This window comes from Clarias gariepinus, chromosome 8 (genome assembly GCF_024256425.1).
Source record: "Clarias gariepinus isolate MV-2021 ecotype Netherlands chromosome 8, CGAR_prim_01v2, whole genome shotgun sequence".
In the NCBI taxonomy this organism is placed as follows: domain Eukaryota; kingdom Metazoa; phylum Chordata; class Actinopteri; order Siluriformes; family Clariidae; genus Clarias; species Clarias gariepinus.
In genome coordinates, this window is record NC_071107.1 from 18,654,322 (window position 1) to 18,673,115 (window position 18,794).

The window sequence follows — 18,794 nt, forward strand, 5'->3', positions numbered from 1 at the left end:
AACAACAATAATAATAATAATGTCTTGTTTGCTTTGTTTTATAAGTATGTTTTGTTTTCATACTTAATAAAAGACACTTAATACAAGACACTAAAGCTATATATATATATATATATATATATATATATATATATATATATATATATATTATTTATACACACTTTTCCCACCTTTACATTATACACTAGCCTATATATATAGCGACTTCGACTATATATACAGTATATATATAGTCGCTTTTAATTCCACTTAATACTTAGGCTAATATATACTTAATGGACTTTCGGCAGAGAGGTCGCCACAGCAGACCATCCGATACGCATAACATCTTTCATAGGTTTTGCGCCGAATGCCCTTTCTGACGGACTTCTCCCATTTTATCCGGGCTTGGAACCGACATTGCATCCTATATATTGGAGTTTGGGAATTGGGAGGGAATTAAACCCAGGCTATCTTAATATGATATCATATTACTTAATAATATAAGGTAGGCCTGTTTGGATCCAGGGCACTTAGACATGTGGAGGGAAAGTCTTGATGTCTTAGATTTGCAGTGGTTAAAAAAAGTCATATAGATCATTAAAATAGGTAAACAGATCACAAACCCTAGGTAAACCATTATTGTGAAATATGCAACAAAAAGGCAACTTTAAATGAATTAAATAATAAAAATGTAAAGTATACTAAACGCAACTCGCCCGCCGCTCTGTGTAGAACAGAATTCAAGTAGTCATAAGACCTTTAGCTAAAACTACAGAGCGTGTAACTGTACAACTCTACAGCACCTGAAACACAGTTTAGAGGCATAAATCCTGAAAGTTCCAGGGGGGACAACTTTCTGCGCATTTTTCTTTCGTTATTATTATTATTATTATTATTATTATTATTATTATTATTATTGCGGTTGTTATTATTCAGGATTAACCCATAGACCAAGAAAGAAAGAAAGAGAAAATGTTTTAAGTAAGCTTTTTACACGAAAGGAAAATGAAAAATTAGATAACCGGTAATAATGTGGCTACTTGTAGCCTACAACATTAAATTACATGAATGAACAAACAAACTAATAAATTATTGTATTTATTGTTTTAAATAAAAAATAATTTAATTAAATGTAATACAATTTTACTTTGGGTAAAAACACGCGCAAACTCGCAAACTTTAACTTACAGCTGCATGTGAATTGTGATTCTTCCTCGAGGTATCCTAAAATGCATGATGCATAATTATGAACAATATAGTTAAGAGTATAACGAACATAAACAAAGCAACAGTGGCGTTTCTGTAGGCACGTATAGATTATTTATGAGAAAACTAAAAGATAACTGAACATATTGGCCGTATAACAGCACACCCTGTCCGTAGGGCTAATAATAGGGCAGTTTTTCGTACACGGAATAATCAGGCCTAGACAAAAAAATAAAACAAAAATGTATAATTTAGCCTCTGGCAAAAATTCTGGCTAATTCGTTTTATTAACTGCCAAATAAGATTTGTAAAATGTCGGGCCTACATGTTAAGCCTAATGCAGGGAGAAGAGCGTAAAAATTTACCATTCTCGGGTTGCTTTCCGCTTTAACGTGAGTTAACTATTCTAAGTATTCAGGCACATAAGCGGTTATTAGAAAACAATGTGGTTTCATATCCTGCACCGTACTGTTAATGCAACAATCGACTTCTTTCTTTAAAATCCATTTTCTCCTCAGTATGTTTCAGTTTATTTATGCCTATGACTGCATTCTGGCAGTGAATTTGACTATATTTGGCTGTGTTTGACTCAACTGAAGTGAGTGACGCAGGGAACTAGGTGAATGCTTTTGCAAAAGGCTGCTTCATAGTGCATTAAAAAAAACATCAAATGAAATAAATAAACATTTTAAATCAATTTCTTAACATTTCCCCACAAATTATTTCGACAATAATTATACTAAAACACAGGACTGTTGTTACTTACTTACCATATATTAATAAATTGCTATTATATTTCCTTTCTTCTACACCACTTTTTAATCACTACATTTTTATTAACTAGTATTAGAAAGAAACAGGATATAGAGCAGTCCTACAATACTTCGTGTAACTCTTTTAGATGATACAGGGTAATGTGTTTTGAACTACATCTGGAAAGTGTTAATCGGATTGATTTAAGCAAACCTAATACAGAGGGCAAATTCTTCAGCACTTTATAAACAAGTTCTATTGATTTTGTTTATTTTTATCTTTGATATTTATGAACTCTAAAAAGAAAATCACTCAGCCTAAAACAATCCTTTAGATGACAGCCTAAATGCACAGGTTTAAGCTGAGTTTAGAAATTACTTACAGCACATTTGAAGGAAGGAACATCCTATTTTCTGATAGCCTATTTTATGTCCAAGTAGGCTATTAACGTCAGGAGAACGCTTATCCATTACTTTAACGTAATTAAGGTACATTTCTGCAAGCAAAATCACTTCCTAAGTAGTTCAGTACATGGATTCTCTGAGTGGCTGTTTACCTTGTGTGCGTGCGTGCGTGCGTGAGTGTGTGTCTATGTGTGTGTTGAGTGTAGGGGCGGTGCTGCCTCCGGCCCCCGTTAACGGAGAGGCTGGGATTCTGGCCCCGGGGCGGATACGGCAGCTCGAGCTTAACAAACAGCGCAAAACAGGGGGTGGATTGGAGGCCAGATTACAGGACTATACAGAAAACAAACATTCACTTCAAGAGGGTGAACGACAGCACTTAAGGTGATTTTAATCACGTTATTTTTCCATAAGGCTGCTCAGCAAGCTCTCCTCCAGTTCGCAGCGCGCTCGGATCGGATCGGATCGGATCGGCAGCTTTGTGGACAGAAGATGCCCGGGCGATTCTTTTCTCAGATGGTTGCCGTGGCTGTGTGGTGGGCATTTCTAATCCAGTTTTCGATCTCTTCTGCCAATCCTAACTACCGGCGACACGTGGCCGCTGATAAGAGGCAGAATTTTCTACAGAGGACTCTGATTTTACTGGACGTTAATACGCGAAGCCCGGTGCGGGCATTGAATGACAACTTCTTATCGCTGCAAGTCGACCCGTCCATCCTGAAGAACGGCTGGCTAGACTTCTTGAGGTATCTGATTTTGACAGCTCTTTGCACTCACAGCATGCATATAGCTATTAGACACCATTGCACTAACGCATCTGTTTTCATTTTCTGTAAAAAAAAAAAAAAATATATCAGCAATGCTGAAATTTAGGCGCCAAAGTCAATCTCAAGGCGAATAAAAGTTTAGTGTGAAAGATTTTACCTCACTAATGCTAACAGTAAATAACATCCCTCTGTGTAATACCTGTGATATTACACTTTTCGGTTAATTTTGTGCACGTTGAAGTAAAATATTTTCAGCAATATCTACATGCAACTGCCGTGGCAGTAATGTTCTCTTCACTGAGATCAGTCTACTGCATTTGGCTTCTCCATACGCAGTGCGTTGCCTGTGGATTATCAGAATATTATTAGTTTCAGTATTTGATTGCAAAATACAGCCTGCGAGATCAAAGCTGATTAAACAACACTGAAGCTTCCATAGCAAAATCAGTGGTCTCTTATCTTCTCCTCTGTCTCATCTCATGTCAAGTCGATTTTGTTCCACCATGCTGAGGGTGGCCATGACCTTTATAAAGTTTTCAGAGACGACTGGTAGAATATCTGTGTTTGATGAAACACTGCTATGTGGTGGGATCCGCTCTAAATTATGTTTCTATTGATGTAGATGTCCTGTATGCTAGGTATAGGCTTGTAATGGGCGCTGTGATGCTGTGTACTGTTTAGGCCAGGGCATTGAATCTACGACTTCTAGGGGTTAAACCATGTTCAGAGAATCAATTAATAAATAGCCAGTTGTAGGATTATATGTTGTTTTCTAAGGACATAAGTAAAACAGGAAGAATTTAAACAGATTTGTAACGGGAAAGGGATCTCCCTGTCGACCCTGACCAAACATCCCACAGCCACGAAAGTGACCAGGAGATCCACTCAAATTACCCTGTATTATTATACCCTGTATATATATATTATGAGTACCATAAATAAATACTTAATGATACATGCCGTCTACATACCCCAGATAGTTTGACATGCATGCAGTAACATACATATAACGTACATACATAACATGTCTGAAACATGTTATGGGTTTAGTGATTGGTTCATTTATGTATATTTGCGACCGAAGCGTTATTAATCACTGCGTAATGACAACTTACACAACTAGCTTATATATGCGGTTGTTAATAACTAACACCAGCAACAACACTAAAACCACCACCATTATTATTATTATTATTATTATTATTATTATTATTATTTAAAACAGCATTTTAATAATTATATAACCTTAAAATATACCGTTACGTTTGCTACTATTTCAAGAAAACTTCGATCGAATTAAAGCTACGGTGATGATGACTGCGCTATTTACAGCATTTATTTATTTATTTATTTATTGATTTTTTATTTGTCATTTGTCTCATTTTAAGTAGAGACAATTTATTTATTTATTTATTTTTTAATTTTGTTAACTTTGTAGCTTTCTAGGAACATAGTAATCTCTCGCTCTTTCACTTTCTATCCTAAATATTTTATGACAGACTTTTGGATGGAGCTGCGTTAAGCAAGATCTGTATCACTGTAGCAGCATAATAAATAAAAATAGCTAAATAAGCAAACACACATTATTACATTATCGTTGAAATGGTTAGATAATTTTTTACAGCATTCTATGTATTTATTTATTATACATAGACCTATGTGTGTTTGTGTGTGTGTGTGTGTGTGTGTGTGTGTTTGCTAAAGCCGAACCCCGCCCCCCTTATATTCTTGTACTGTCCTTATTTTAGTCAAGATATTTCTCCTTAATAATCAAAAATGTGCTCGAATAGTAATAAAGCGAAACTTAAATAAAATATCCGTTTCACATGAGTATAAGTTATTTCAGCATCAGTTTTCGACCTAACGTATAAAACTCCTTTTTTAATGCTTTTTCTTTCAAACCTTGCGTTTTGACACACAGACCACTAAGACTCTCAAAGCTGAGAGGTTAAGATAGAGAGAAAACACTAGATACACATACTGTAGTTTTAGCGTAGTTATAGGGTCATTTTAATCTTTATTATTATTATTATTATTAGTAGTAGTAGTAGTAGTAGTAGTAGTAGTAGTAGTATTAATAACAATAATAATAATTATTTATTTTAACCTATGTGGCCAAACACGTCTATGTAGACCTATTTTTAAATGACTGCGACAACGTGATTTAAACTGTGACAAACACAGGGTACAATAAAACAAGAAGCCAGAAAAAATTAGAAGCAATTCTGCACCGAAAAATTCACAAGGGTCCTCTCTGGTTAGGTTAAATGCTTAAGGAATTAAATGAAATCTTACTTAATTGTTTTCCTATGATTCTGATTTATTACTGATGCATGTCTGACTTCAAGCAGTCTCTCTCTGTCCCCTCAGTTCCAAGCGTTTAGTGACTTTGGCTAGAGGACTTTCTCCAGCTTATTTAAGGTTTGGAGGCAAGAGGACAGACTTTCTCCAGTTTCATAATCTCAAAAATTTAGCCAAGTTTAGAGGACCAGGACCAGATTATTACCTCAAGAATTATGAGGATGGTATGTAGATTTTTTTTATATATTTATGCAAAGCCTTTTAAAAAATATTATAATTATAAAAATATAATTAGCTTATAATCAGATATGTATTAAGGCATTGTATGCTAAAACATCTGCATTTGTTGTATGAATAAAAAAAGTTTCCTGTTGACATGTTTTTTTCCCCTAATGGTTTCTGTGTCTGCTCAGACATAGTGCGAAGTGACATTGCCCAGGATAAACAAAAGGGGTGTAAGTTGGCCAGTCACCCTGACATGATGTTGGAGTTGCAAAGAGATAAAGCAGCTCAGATGCAACAAGTTTTACTGAAGGAGCAGCTTTCTAACCACTACAGCGATGTCATGATAACAGGTAGGAGATCACAACATCATGTTTTGTTATAGAACACAAAATAAACAATACAGGGACAAGGAGCAAACGTTGTGCTTATGCACTCATTTTAATGATTGGGTTGTAGTCACTTTAATTATGCCTGTTCCAGTGTGTGCAGCTAGCCTAAACTAAAACTTTTGCCCTTGGATCACTGTTAATGGAATTATTATGGAGCTCTGTCTGTTTTGTTAGGCAGCTGCGTCCATTGCAGAAAGTAATCTGTAGGTGGTATTAAAAGTGAAAAGGAAAGGCGTTTGGAAGAGGAAGAGAAATAAAGATACTAATGGCATACAGTTTTATTATAAATGAAATGTCTGCTTGAAAAGACTCAGGTATGTAACGTGTAAATTATTAAAATTCAATGCAATGTTGCTGTAATTTTAGGTGAACTATTTGAGCATAAGTCATTTAAAGCCTTTCATCATTAAAATCCTATTTCAAATTTCCAGCATTTTACAATAATTCATTACTATTTATTGCTGCACTTTTTGCGTTATTTGCATTATTAAATGTAAATAATTAAATTTTTAGACATTTTCAAAATATGTATAATATTATTATTCACATATGAAGCATGATTCTTCACATGACTTGACTGGATAGCTTGTTTTTCATAATATAGCTACAATAATAACTTTTGTTTTTGAAAATCTTAAGCACATTGAAAAAATATTTTGTAAAATTAAATTTAAATTAAGTTGATCTGTGCTAATTAATGCTGGATTTAGCTTAAGACCTGGTGATTAGCAAAGCCTTTGCATGATCATGTTTTAGGGCGTTTTCTCACTAGGATCCGAGAACCGTTTCCGAGCACACTTGGCCCCGGGGCCAGCTGATTTTTGTCTGTGAGCATGCAATCGTTCCAAGCTCGAGAACGAACGATTCATGCGTTCCCGAGCACGGAAGGCGAAACATAATTACGCGCTCAAAAGAGGAAGTGACGTAGTTACTACTGTTTGACTCGGTACACAAACTAACGTGACTGCAAAAGAATCTCTAAAGTAATGCCAAAGTACTGTGCTTGTTGATAATTTAGACAGACAAATCACCCAAAGACAATCGGACACCACACATAAAAACTCCGATATTTACGGAAAGTATCCGGTTATTACGGTTTCATTAAAGGCACTTGTGTTACTAATGAATCCTTTGTGAACTATTGTGCAATGGGCCAAGATCAAGTACAGAGTAGAGCAAAGAGCAATAAAGCAAAAGACGAGGAATAGCTGGATAAAACAAAGCTGTCAAAAAATAAATATACAGGACACTTTAATAAAAGAATAATTACAACACATACAAAGTATACAGTCACATAAGCCTCTTCTGCTCCCGACAGAGCACTAGCTATACTGAAAATACATAAAAATAAATACATAAATAAATAAAAAATTTGCCCTTGACAAGTCCATAAGTTTTAAGCAAGTGTTAGTCGTTAGTCAGAGCTTATTGCAATGTAAATGATCATAAAAGAAGCAAAAGTATATGCTCGATTTCATCCATTTGGAATTTTATTTGACTTTTGGAATGTAAAATGTTTTGCTTATAAATGGTTTTAGCTTGACATGATGTCTTGCAAATCAGACAGGAGTCATTTTTCATCCCCCCAGCCCCACCACACACACTTCCTTTTATTTTTGTAAAATAAGTATTTATTTGGATTATGAAGGCTGTAGATTAAATTAGTCTGGATCTACTGAAAGTAGATGCAGCATTGATTATGGTTTATGGGTCTGCTAATAAAATCAACATTAGCATACTAATAATAAGAACATCAACATGGTGATGAACACTGGGGATTTTCTATAAAGTGCTTTTTTGCTTTTTTTTTTTGTTAATTTGCAGTATCCGTAATTAACTCACAAGTGTTAACAGTACATAGAGACAGACAAGCTTGTTACCAATCAGAATGCCCCCTGTGCAGTGCTTGGCAGGTGGGCAAAGTGGTAAAACAGCTCTCTTTCATCCTTTTCCACTCTCTGCATGTGACCCTTGCTGACCCCCTCTCATTATAGCATGAATTGTACTAGGCGAAAACGCACCCCTGCCAGTTAAAACAAACCGTGGTAAGACACGCAGAGGTCAAACTCTCACTTTTCTCTTTGTCATAGTTTAGTCCAGGTTACTTAAAGCAAGCCATCTGAAACAAGTCAAGGTCAGGGTCAGTAGATGTTCTCAAATTGCTGCAACTTACATTGTTCCCTTCCAATGTCACCAAATTCCTGTTCACTTTATATAATAATATCAGCCACAAAATTTATACACAAAACTTGTATAAATCTAAATCTAAACAAGAAGTTAGTTACTTATATATGTTATATATTTATATGAATAAATTATTTTGATGATGCATTGCTAATCTTATATACAAATGTAATAATTCAGGGAAAACTTTCGTCAAAGTCAGAGCATGTGAAAGCCTGTTATTTATATAAAAAAATTATTTAAATAAGCCTCTTTTACTGGCCAGTTAACACATAATTAAATCTATAGCCACATTATCTTAAATCACTTGACACATTTTCAAACATGCTTAGTATAATGTATATCCGCAATGTTTACTTAAGCATGAATCTTTTTCTTGGTTATTTCTCACTGCTACATGCATATAGGCCTTTCTCAAGTAAAATACAGAAAATTATTGATAAGACGATTGTGCTTGTCATCCTTCCCTGCCTGAACCTATGCTGGAATTGTCTGATCTACCTGAAATCCTACAGTCTATCACAAAAAAACAAAACAAAACACTTACAACAACAGTATTTTTAATAATCTCTTGGCATGATAAACCTGTTGCATTTTTTTACTTTCAGATTAATTTTCTTTTATCCCCTCACTGTTTGTTCAGACAGACACTCCTGCTTTAGTTACTACTTTCCCATCCTTTCCTGTCTTCCTGTACCCCTTTATGTCTGTATATTTATGAGAATTTCACACCGACAATGATTTCTTAAACATTACTACGTGTTGTCAAGATGTTGGTTATATTCGAAGCTGTTTCCTGCCAGCAACCCCCCCCCCCCCCCCACCACCACCACACACACACACACACACACACACACACCACAATCCCTCCTCCCACACTGAAGACAAATGACAGGAAATTGTCCAGTGAGTGTAGTTTGGGCTTTAACTAAAGGTGCCCTTTAGCCTCTCATTTTCGTTGACAGCAGTAACTACTTGGGTTTTCATCTCATTAAAAGCTCTTTAAAGGAAGATCTTGTGAAAACAGTATTGACAGTGCTCTGTAGAAAATCAACTTTGTTTATTCATAGGTGGGAGAGCCAGGATGTCTGATCTTATAAACTTCCTGTTTACAGTGGTCCTGACTTTTTTATGGAAAACAATGTAAAATGGATAAATTAGATATTTGTCCAGATCAAACTGATGTAATGACTAGCTGGGAATGTGTTAAAATGACTGTATTTTTGCAGCTTCTGCGGCAAAATTTGAGTCTTGCCAAGAGTGTTTGCTGCAGAGGGCTAATTTCATGGGAATGACTGATAAATGCTTTTAATGAATAATACATGGCAGACTTTCCTTTTTTGGAATTCATATTGTCTGGGTGCTCATCAGCCCACACGTAAAATACCTCAAAGTTTCATGTTTTGGTTCCCCTCCCCCATCTTCTCTAGTCAGAGCATGCGTGCGTGCACTCAATGCAAACACAGCAAAAGCATGTAGCTCACTGCACTAGTGATGGATCTGAGACTCCAGCAGATGTTGCTGCCTCAGAAGGGAAACATGACTTTTTTCAGTTCCTAAGACGTTAAGCAGATGAAGGTTCCTTTACAGCAACATATACATTAAACACACACACACACACACACACACACACACACACACACACACACACACACACAGGGAGAGATTTCTTGAAGAATATATACACCGTTCATAATGGTTCTGTTTAAAGCATAGAGCATAGAGAGAAAGAGAGAGAGAGAGAGAGAGAGAGAGAGAGAGAGAGAGAGAGAGTACTAATGGCACGTGTAACATGAACATTTACACTATCTAATCACTTGAGATGTTTGGCTGAGCAGAATTGTGAATATATGAGACACTAATACTTGCAACACAATCTCTCCAGGATAGCATAAGAGTCTATCACTGTCAGGTACTCTCTCTCTCTCTCTCTCTCTCTCTCTCTATATATATATATATATATATATATATATATATATATATATATGTGTGTGTGTGTGTGTGTGTGTAATAAATAATACTTTCCTAGTTTTAAAGGCCCACATAGTTGCAAGTTTTCTATAAAATATAAAATATCAATTTAATATAACTGCATAATTTATTTCAACATTTTAATACAGCTGCTTTTTTATTTGCAAACTGCATAATTCCTACATAAAAACCCAAATCTTTTGGGGGCCATCTCTTTTTAGAATAGGCATTCATGGAAGAAATAAACATTTAAATTTCAAGTCTTATGGAATGTATTGGCTTTTTTCTTAGAGTCTGTATTTATTACCTGGGCCTACTGAAAAAAGTGTCTCCTACACTGTACTGAGTGGAGACCAGCATAAATTTCTGGAATAAAAATTATGTTCTATTCATGGCTCTATTTTAATATTAGCTTTCAGTTTCCTCATTTATAAAAAGTATTAAAAAAAACATTTTTTTTCATAAATTTTAATAAACTATTTAATTTAATTTTCCTTTATTCAAAACAATTAAATGAACACCAAATTGTGGTTAGTTTTCATCTTAAATTTAGTTCCGCAACTTTTTTAGTAATAACACTTCCCATTTGCTAACAAGGTTTTATCTATTGCATATTATTTTCTATGTCATAAATAGCTTAAAATATAATAATAATAATAATAATAATAATAATAATAATAATAATAATAATTATAATATGTGTTATATAGATCTACATTTTATCAAACTTCTTCTGCTGTTCCCAATATTTACCTGTGTGATCATTCTTAAACAACCCAAGTTTAACTTAATTTATAAGCGAGTAATTATAGAGACTTTTTCATACAAATACTACAAGCCATTCTTGCATTGGCAGGTTTTTTTTTTGGACCTGAAGTAAAATTACTTTGAAAGCCATGCTTTACTATTGACACCCAAATCTGACACTTGTGCTATCAGGAAAATGCATGTTCTTGCCCTAGGAATGTGGCAGTGTTTGCATCTTTCAAAGAACTGGCAAGGAGTTGATTACATCATTAAAAAGCATTACAACCAGTTGTGGAGAATGTGCATGTGGTTGCAATGTGTCATGTGTAGCTGTGGGTTATTTGTTTATCATCATGGTCATTTCACCTGACTGAATGATCTTAGGTCCATATGGTTAAATTAAATGAGAATGTTTTTTTGAAATTTAAATGTTAGAAGTTTGTACTACAAAACCCATTTTATTGTTAAATTAACTCCTGGCCTACAATGAATATATTAATTTTGGCAAAGTTTTAGCAAATGGAATCAATGTCATACTCTTAAAGTAATTATCATATTTAATTTAGGCCTCATTGCAAGAAATCAAGTGAATGTCAATGTTCTATGTTTATATAGCCATAGATCACAGGCATGGCACCCAGCCTTCTTCCTCCAGACCACCCTGGTTTCCCATTTGCTATGGTCTCAGATGCTCTTTAATGTGCTCTCAGACATGGATACTTGTGGGTGTAGAGCATCTTTTTCTGATTGGATCTCTACTCTGGGTCATATTGGCTTTCCATTTGCTCCAGGAACTCCAGGATTTGTATATCACAGCTGCAGCTTCAGCTTGGATAGATGAACTGTACCAGAGGAATAAAGTTCAGGCTGGCCCCACACTTTGGCAAGGAAATGCAATAGATATGCCGTAAAATATTTAATTAACATAGGGAGTCTTTTACTTATCTATTGCAGACAGTATTATCATTTTTTCTTATGATTATTTTTTTTACATTTATCTAGTGATGGTAGATAGTTCTGTAGTGAAGTTCCAATGGGATGAGATGAATGGCTCAGTGAGAAAAGAACATTTTAGGAAGCAGAAAGGGATAAAAAACAAACAAACAAAAAAACCTACTTAAAAAAGAAACTACTTTACTTGGCTATGATAGCAGTAAGGATTGCAAAAGAGGAAATGATTGCAATGAATGCTGGTGGTATATTGTTGCACCAGGTAATTTAACTTTACAAAAAATTGTATGGTGTACTTAAAAAAAAACTTAAAAAAATATTTTTACTAAGATAATAGCACTTACATTTACATAATTTTAAATACTTTTGACAGAAGTAATTGGCATTGTAATTGATATCTAAAGCAGATCCTTGTGCATGTACAAACAGTTCAAAGTCTGTTAATACTATCCAGCTAAAGCCTTGTTGGCGAGGACTTAGTATAACAAGTTGGTACAGCAACAAAGGCAATTTAATTAGTGTTCATTGGTAAAGAAGTGGGGCAGTTTTCAGTTTTTGTTTAAAGACAACCAGTGACTCAGCTGTACTGCCAGCCAGGAGAAGTTCATTCCACTACATGTGCACAAGTACACAGAAGTGTCTTGATGCATGTCTTTCTTGTACCTTGAGGGATGATGGGTCATGTCAAGCCATGCTGAAGGATTGAAGGAGACATGATGCAGAGTGGGGTGTGATAATTGCATTCAGATAAGTAGTTGATGTAGCAAACAGGGGTAGACCTGTCCAATCTCGACATGACAAGTTACTGAACAAGCACTTGACTGACCCTTGTGGAGATAAATGCAATTCATTTTTGGCTGCTAGCTATGCAAAATCAAGACAGCTAAATCTCTCTCTCTCTCTCTCTCTCTCTCTCTCTCTCTCTATATATATATATATATATATATATATATATATATATATATATAGTAATATGTATATAGGAGTATAAGGGTTTAAGTTGGAGACTGTCAAACCTGACTGAACAGTAACAGGCCACACATGGAATCCTCAGACAGATTCGAGGGCAGTTTGCCCTGCAAACATAATATGTTGATGAAACTGCACTTGAAAGATAAAGGTGTAATAAAATTTGCTGTGGTCTGGAGCTCATTGAAAGAAAAACTTAAATTGAGTTTTCTGTGGTATGTTACAAAGTCCCACACTTGATTCAAGTGGTGGCTGGGGTGCCTTTCAGTAACTGGGAGGAGGTGGGGGCAACAGAAACTCTTTCCCGATCCTTCTTCACCCTTAAATTGAGTGACAGGACCTGACACCTCTAACCAAAGCCAGATGGATACATAGCACTGGGTGTGTTTGGTCTGTTGTACTGTCTGTTAGCTCTTTAGCACTATTAACAAGCATTTGGTCTGTCATGTGGTTAGCGTGGCTAGTGGAGTTTTTATTGCATACACAAAGAAACAAAGAATGCTTCTAGTAGCTTATGCAAATTTCTGCCTCGCATGTAGGGATGTATTTAGGATCATTTTTACTGGCAGTTATTTTTTTAGCAAGAATTGTTTGCTAATGCAAATTTTAAATGTCAAGGATTAGTAAAACATACTAATAAAATCACTACTATATATATATATATATATATATATATATATATATATATATATATATATATATATATATTATACTAAATATATATTATATATATTATACTAGTTTGACAGTTTTGAAGAAATTAAAGCAACACTTTTGATTCATACAGTAGCAATAGTATGCATTAGACATATACACTACCGTTCAAAAGTTTGGGGTCATTTGAAAATTTCTTTGTTTTTGTTTAGTGATTTATTTTCTACATTCTAAAACAATACTGAGGATTTCAAAACTATAAAATAACACATATGGAATTAGGTAATTACGTAACAACAAAAACAACAGTTAATTGTTATTTTAAGACACAGAGGTCAGCCTTTCTGTAATAGTTCTTGCAAGAACAGTATTGTTAGGTGCATTTGCAAAATCCGTCAAGCACCATAATGAAACTGGCTCTCATAAAGGCCATCCCAGGAGGGCGAGACCAAAACCTACCTCTGGGACAGACGAGAAGTTCATTTAGAGTTATCAGCCTGAAAAATGACTAATTAACAGCACCTCGGACTAAAAATGCTCCCCTTCACAAAAAAACAAATTGCCCCAACCTGGAAGATAATACAACAAATCCATAATGCTTTTGGTTACATTCGCCATGGCATAGTTATAACAACCCTGTTCAAACTTTTTATAATTTTTATGTTGTTGGTTGATGTGTTAATTAGTTCATTCTCAGGCTATTTTAGCAAACCGTGTATCCTTAGATTATGGCAGACTCGCTGTCCTAACTCGTGTTACTGGCACTCTCAGTAAAGCACAATGGACAGTCTTCAGGAAAATGCTTTGATGTGTCCTATAAAGAGCCTAGGGGCAGCTCAGGTTAGTTCTGCCTCTCCTAAATGCTCTGCTTCTTTAAAGTGACAAAATAATCAGGGCGCAATTACAGCCTTAGTGCATAGTAAAGGTTTTTAAAAAGATAATACTGTCAGGTATGTAAAGACTCAGCAGAGTCCTCTTTGAAGAGATTAAATCATTTTAACTTGAAGATTCCTTGCTTTGTTACCATTAAGTGCGCCCCTTCTGCTGTCATTTCATTTCTCATCTTTATTTATTATATTTATTTCATTACCTTTTAACTATTATTAAATTTTCTCTTGTATTTTGGAGTCTGCTTGAAGTTGTCAAATTTACTTTTTAATACATGTGAAAGACATTCTAGGAGAGCTAAAACTAATAAAAATGTGTTATTTGAACACCTTAATAATATGTTTGTATGACATGACATTGAGATATAAAATATATGATAAAATATCAAATCAAATATTATGTAAGATTCAAGGAAAAAACACTTGATACATATTAAAACAGTGGACCAGATGTTTCCAGTCAAACTCCTACAAATTGTGCCAATGCCTCATTTGTACTCATTCCATCACTTTCAATCAAAGGATGAAGTAAAAGTGCTGAGAGTGCTTATACATCCCATATTTAGTTTGACTAATGACAAAAACAAGTGAAACCAATCAAGCTTCGTGTTTGATGTCATGATATTGGAATTAGTGCATATTTTAAAGAAATCCTAGTTTAAGATTTTCGACACACAGATTACACAGACTGCACTAAGTTATAATATTAAACCTGTGTTCTGTGTTATTCTGTCATATACAACGTATTATCATAAAAACATATACAAGCAAAAGGTGACTCTTAAAAGGTGACTGCTATTAGGAATACATGTCTTTCATTCAAAGCTTGTCCTTACCAGGGGTTTGCATTCACCGTTCTAAAGCATTGAAAGTGAGTTATGCAATTTGGCGCAGACTTTGGTCTTTGACTTCATCAAATATATCGCCAATCAGCCAAGCTCTCAGAACTGTTGACAATAACGGGAAATCATAATCCAGCATGAAGCTCTGTGCTGCCTCAGCCATGTGCCGCTGTATAAGACTGTCTCTATGGAGAAGATTAATTAGTGTACACAAATGTGTGTGGATGTATACACCAGTGTGTGTTCGGGGATGTTAACATGTCACTCACTCCTTTATCCTTTCCACTGCTAACCACATGGCCTGATATACACACGCGAATATGTACCATTGTATGTCTTACAAATACAGTGATGTGCAGCTGAAATGTTGCTAACATGTTCACATACACACATGGGAAGTTCAACTCTTACCGAACACTGACATTTTATACACACACACACACACACACAGATTTAATACCAACCATACAGAATGAAAAACAGGTGTCTTCATAGCTTGCATTCTTCAACAATAAAAAAAGTATTTTGACCTGAGCAGCTTTTTGCAAAACGTACCCTATCGAACGAGGGTCCCTGTGTAATGCTGTGTTTATAAACACAAGGGTACTTGGGTTTGTATGACATGCAGTGTGCACTTCAGCCTACCAGCAGGCAGAGGATTATTAAAACCATATTTTCACTCTAGCTGTTTTCATAGTGAGAGCTAGTTTGTTTTCCTGCCTTCAGTTTTGCTTTTCTGTTCATTTGCCTATATATTTTTTAATTACTTATTTTTTGGTTTAAATATTTATTTCTTATTTTACTCATAGTACATTACTGATTATTTGCATGTAATAAATTGTAAATGACAATGCAAGACATGTTGTTGATTATCATTATTACCCATCCAGTTCTAATGGATTAAAAGTGAGTGAATACAATGAATACCACTCATGCGGGCATTCATCGAGGCACCATGTTTTATCTGGCAAAATACACCACTATAACTGAAAGCATATTGCCACAGAGACACAATGTGGTCTTTTTCCCTTCCCAAAGAATCCCGCAACATTTGCATGATTAAGCTTTGTTGTTCTTCTCTTGTAATTGAGCAGTTATTTTGCCTCAAATTGGTTTAGTGTGAATTGGGAATTGAAAAATGGCAAACAGTGTGACTGCTTTTCCTCGCATGGAAATGCTTTCTCACAGTTTATAGATCATATACAGTATGTTCTCAGTGGTTTTTTTTTTTAAAGGGGAGGTGTGAGAATTTCCAATCAGCCATCTATTTAGCAATTGATTGATTAGTTTAAAATGATTGGAGAAAGTAGTGTGTCTGTGTAGTATAATTGTGTCTGATTAGTGCTATATATATTTAAAGTATTTCAGTAGTCAGATTAATTCATACAGCCCACAGAAATAATAGAAAACACTGGAAATGTGATGGGCCACAGTTTTTGTAAAATTTTACAAAATACAAACCAACTAACAGCCTGATTTACACCACTACAACCCTGACACAGAAATTTACTAAGAGTGAATAAATGTTTTATGAGATTCATGTCTAATTGCTAATGGCAACATGAAAGCAAAAAAACAGAATAGTGTGCCTCCTATATGTGTGTATATTATGCCTCCAGTCTGAATATTGTATTAAATTTTATTTTTTCCTTATTAAAAATATGATACTTTATTTAAGGCTTTGGATGTTTTACTTTATAAGAATAGATACATTTTATGTCAAATTCACTACCACATGGACTTCACAACATTTTTAAAAAACAAATACCTACTTATATGTAATACGTTTCCTTAGCTCTTAATAGTGCCCTTATAATGTTGGTAATATCCAATTACTTTTGACCTTTCCACAATCTATAGATCTCTTAGTCCAACTTTAAAAATGTACCTCAATATGCATGCAGTGTTACAGAGTCAACCTATTAACACATCACTATTTTTTTCCTTTGTCAGAAAAAAAAACATTTAAGTCTAACTAAAGTCTTTTTAAAGTTAGCACCAGAGCCCTACTGAATATTTAACAAGAGCATTCAGTATTGGAAACTGCCCAGTGTTGGAAGCTGTGCTGACTTGCCACTAAATATTAGATCATTAAATTAATGGGATCATTAATTTATGATGTACACATTTTATATTTTACAGTCCTCTTAGAAATCCTGCCAGGATAGCTGGCTTGTGCTAGCTACAAGTGAACACTGCAGTTTTGTCACACAAAAGGTTGCTCATTTTCAGTTCAGAATAACGCTGTGTGAATGGTGAAAAACTCTGCGATTTTTAGTCTTAACAACAGCTAATGCTGGAGCTAAGTGACTACGGTATAAATTTCTATGTCAGTGTCCCTCCTGATTCAGACAACCAGATGACAGACAGAGTGATACATTTGCAAATCGGCTTTTGTTGTCATGAAATCCTGAAGTGCTGGTCTTTTTTTTTTTTTATCACTTATTTACACACATTATTTTCATAATTTTTTTTAAATAAAAAATAAATCTCAATGATGTTTTTTTTTTTATCATTTGATTGAATAATAAGCACTGCTCAAATTTACATACAGTAAGTGTATTCATTGATTTATTCCCATTTCGTAAAATATAATAGAAAATTCCCCAAGTAGTAAAATGACAAAAGTTTATGTTATGCATGGCTTCTTCTTGTGTGTCCTAAATCTTCTTTTTTTAAGCTATACTTGGTGAATATCTGGCTGATAAGCCAGACATGCTGTTACTCCCAGTGGATTAAAGGCCTGTGTTGGGACACTTCTTGCACCCATTGTTTTCTTTACGAGTAGACATTGTAGATGTTGTCTGGCTATGGAAATGCTTTGCTTTGATGTGTATGGTTTTTTTTTTGGGAATATGCAGTTTGTTGCTGTAGGTAATCACTGGACATAAATGGAAATGCTGTGGCTCCGAAATGAGCCGTGGCGCTCTGGTACAGTCCTGCTCGTTATGGAAGTCTTATGTCTGTGATCAGATAGCTAGCCTGACAATAACCAGACCCCTCTCTTTCCATTACGTTTGTAAGGCTTGTTGGGAATCAGTGCTTTCCTTTACAGTTGATACTAAGTTCATGCACTCAATTTCAAGAATAAATAACCTTTAATACATTTACATTACTTTTAGAAGTTCTTTTCTGGCACTGCTTAAAGATATGACCTGGGTTGGATTATTACATTGTTGTTTAAATAAGCGAACTTGTATTTTTGTCCTAAAAAATAACATTATATTCGACAATTTCCACAGTGAATTTCTCAAATGCGTATAAATGTCCATTGCAGTTAAGTTACTAAAATTAATCATGTAAGCATAAAAACATTAAGGACATTGTTAAACATCTCCATCTTCCGATTCTTGGATTTTTGACGCTTAATTTTGTAATTTGTTGCATAATTTAGTCTATTGTTTTTTGATATTCTTTAGCTCTTACATTGTAAAATTACAGAGAGAGAGAGAGAGAGAGAGAGAGAGACAGAGAGACTGATCTGGAAACACTTTGTGTCTGCTGTAAATGTGAACCAGAGTTCAATTCCTGATGTCTTCTCTATATTTGCTGTGTCTGTACTGAG

The 18,794-nt window shown here is 34.7% G+C and overlaps 1 protein-coding gene across 2 annotated transcripts in view; it reads left to right on the forward strand.

The window, feature by feature from the left end:
• Positions 1–2,637: 2,637 nt before the first annotated feature.
• The window catches only part of hpse2 (heparanase 2), a 52,508-nt gene continuing 36,351 nt past the window's right edge, over positions 2,638–18,794 (forward strand). For both annotated transcript variants that reach the window (XM_053502959.1, XM_053502960.1), the window contains exons 1-3: positions 2,638–3,088; positions 5,480–5,634; positions 5,824–5,985. In XM_053502959.1, the coding sequence (XP_053358934.1) occupies positions 2,835–3,088; positions 5,480–5,634; positions 5,824–5,985 (571 nt within the window). In that variant the 5' untranslated portion in view covers positions 2,638–2,834. The remainder of the gene's footprint in view (positions 3,089–5,479; positions 5,635–5,823; positions 5,986–18,794) is intronic.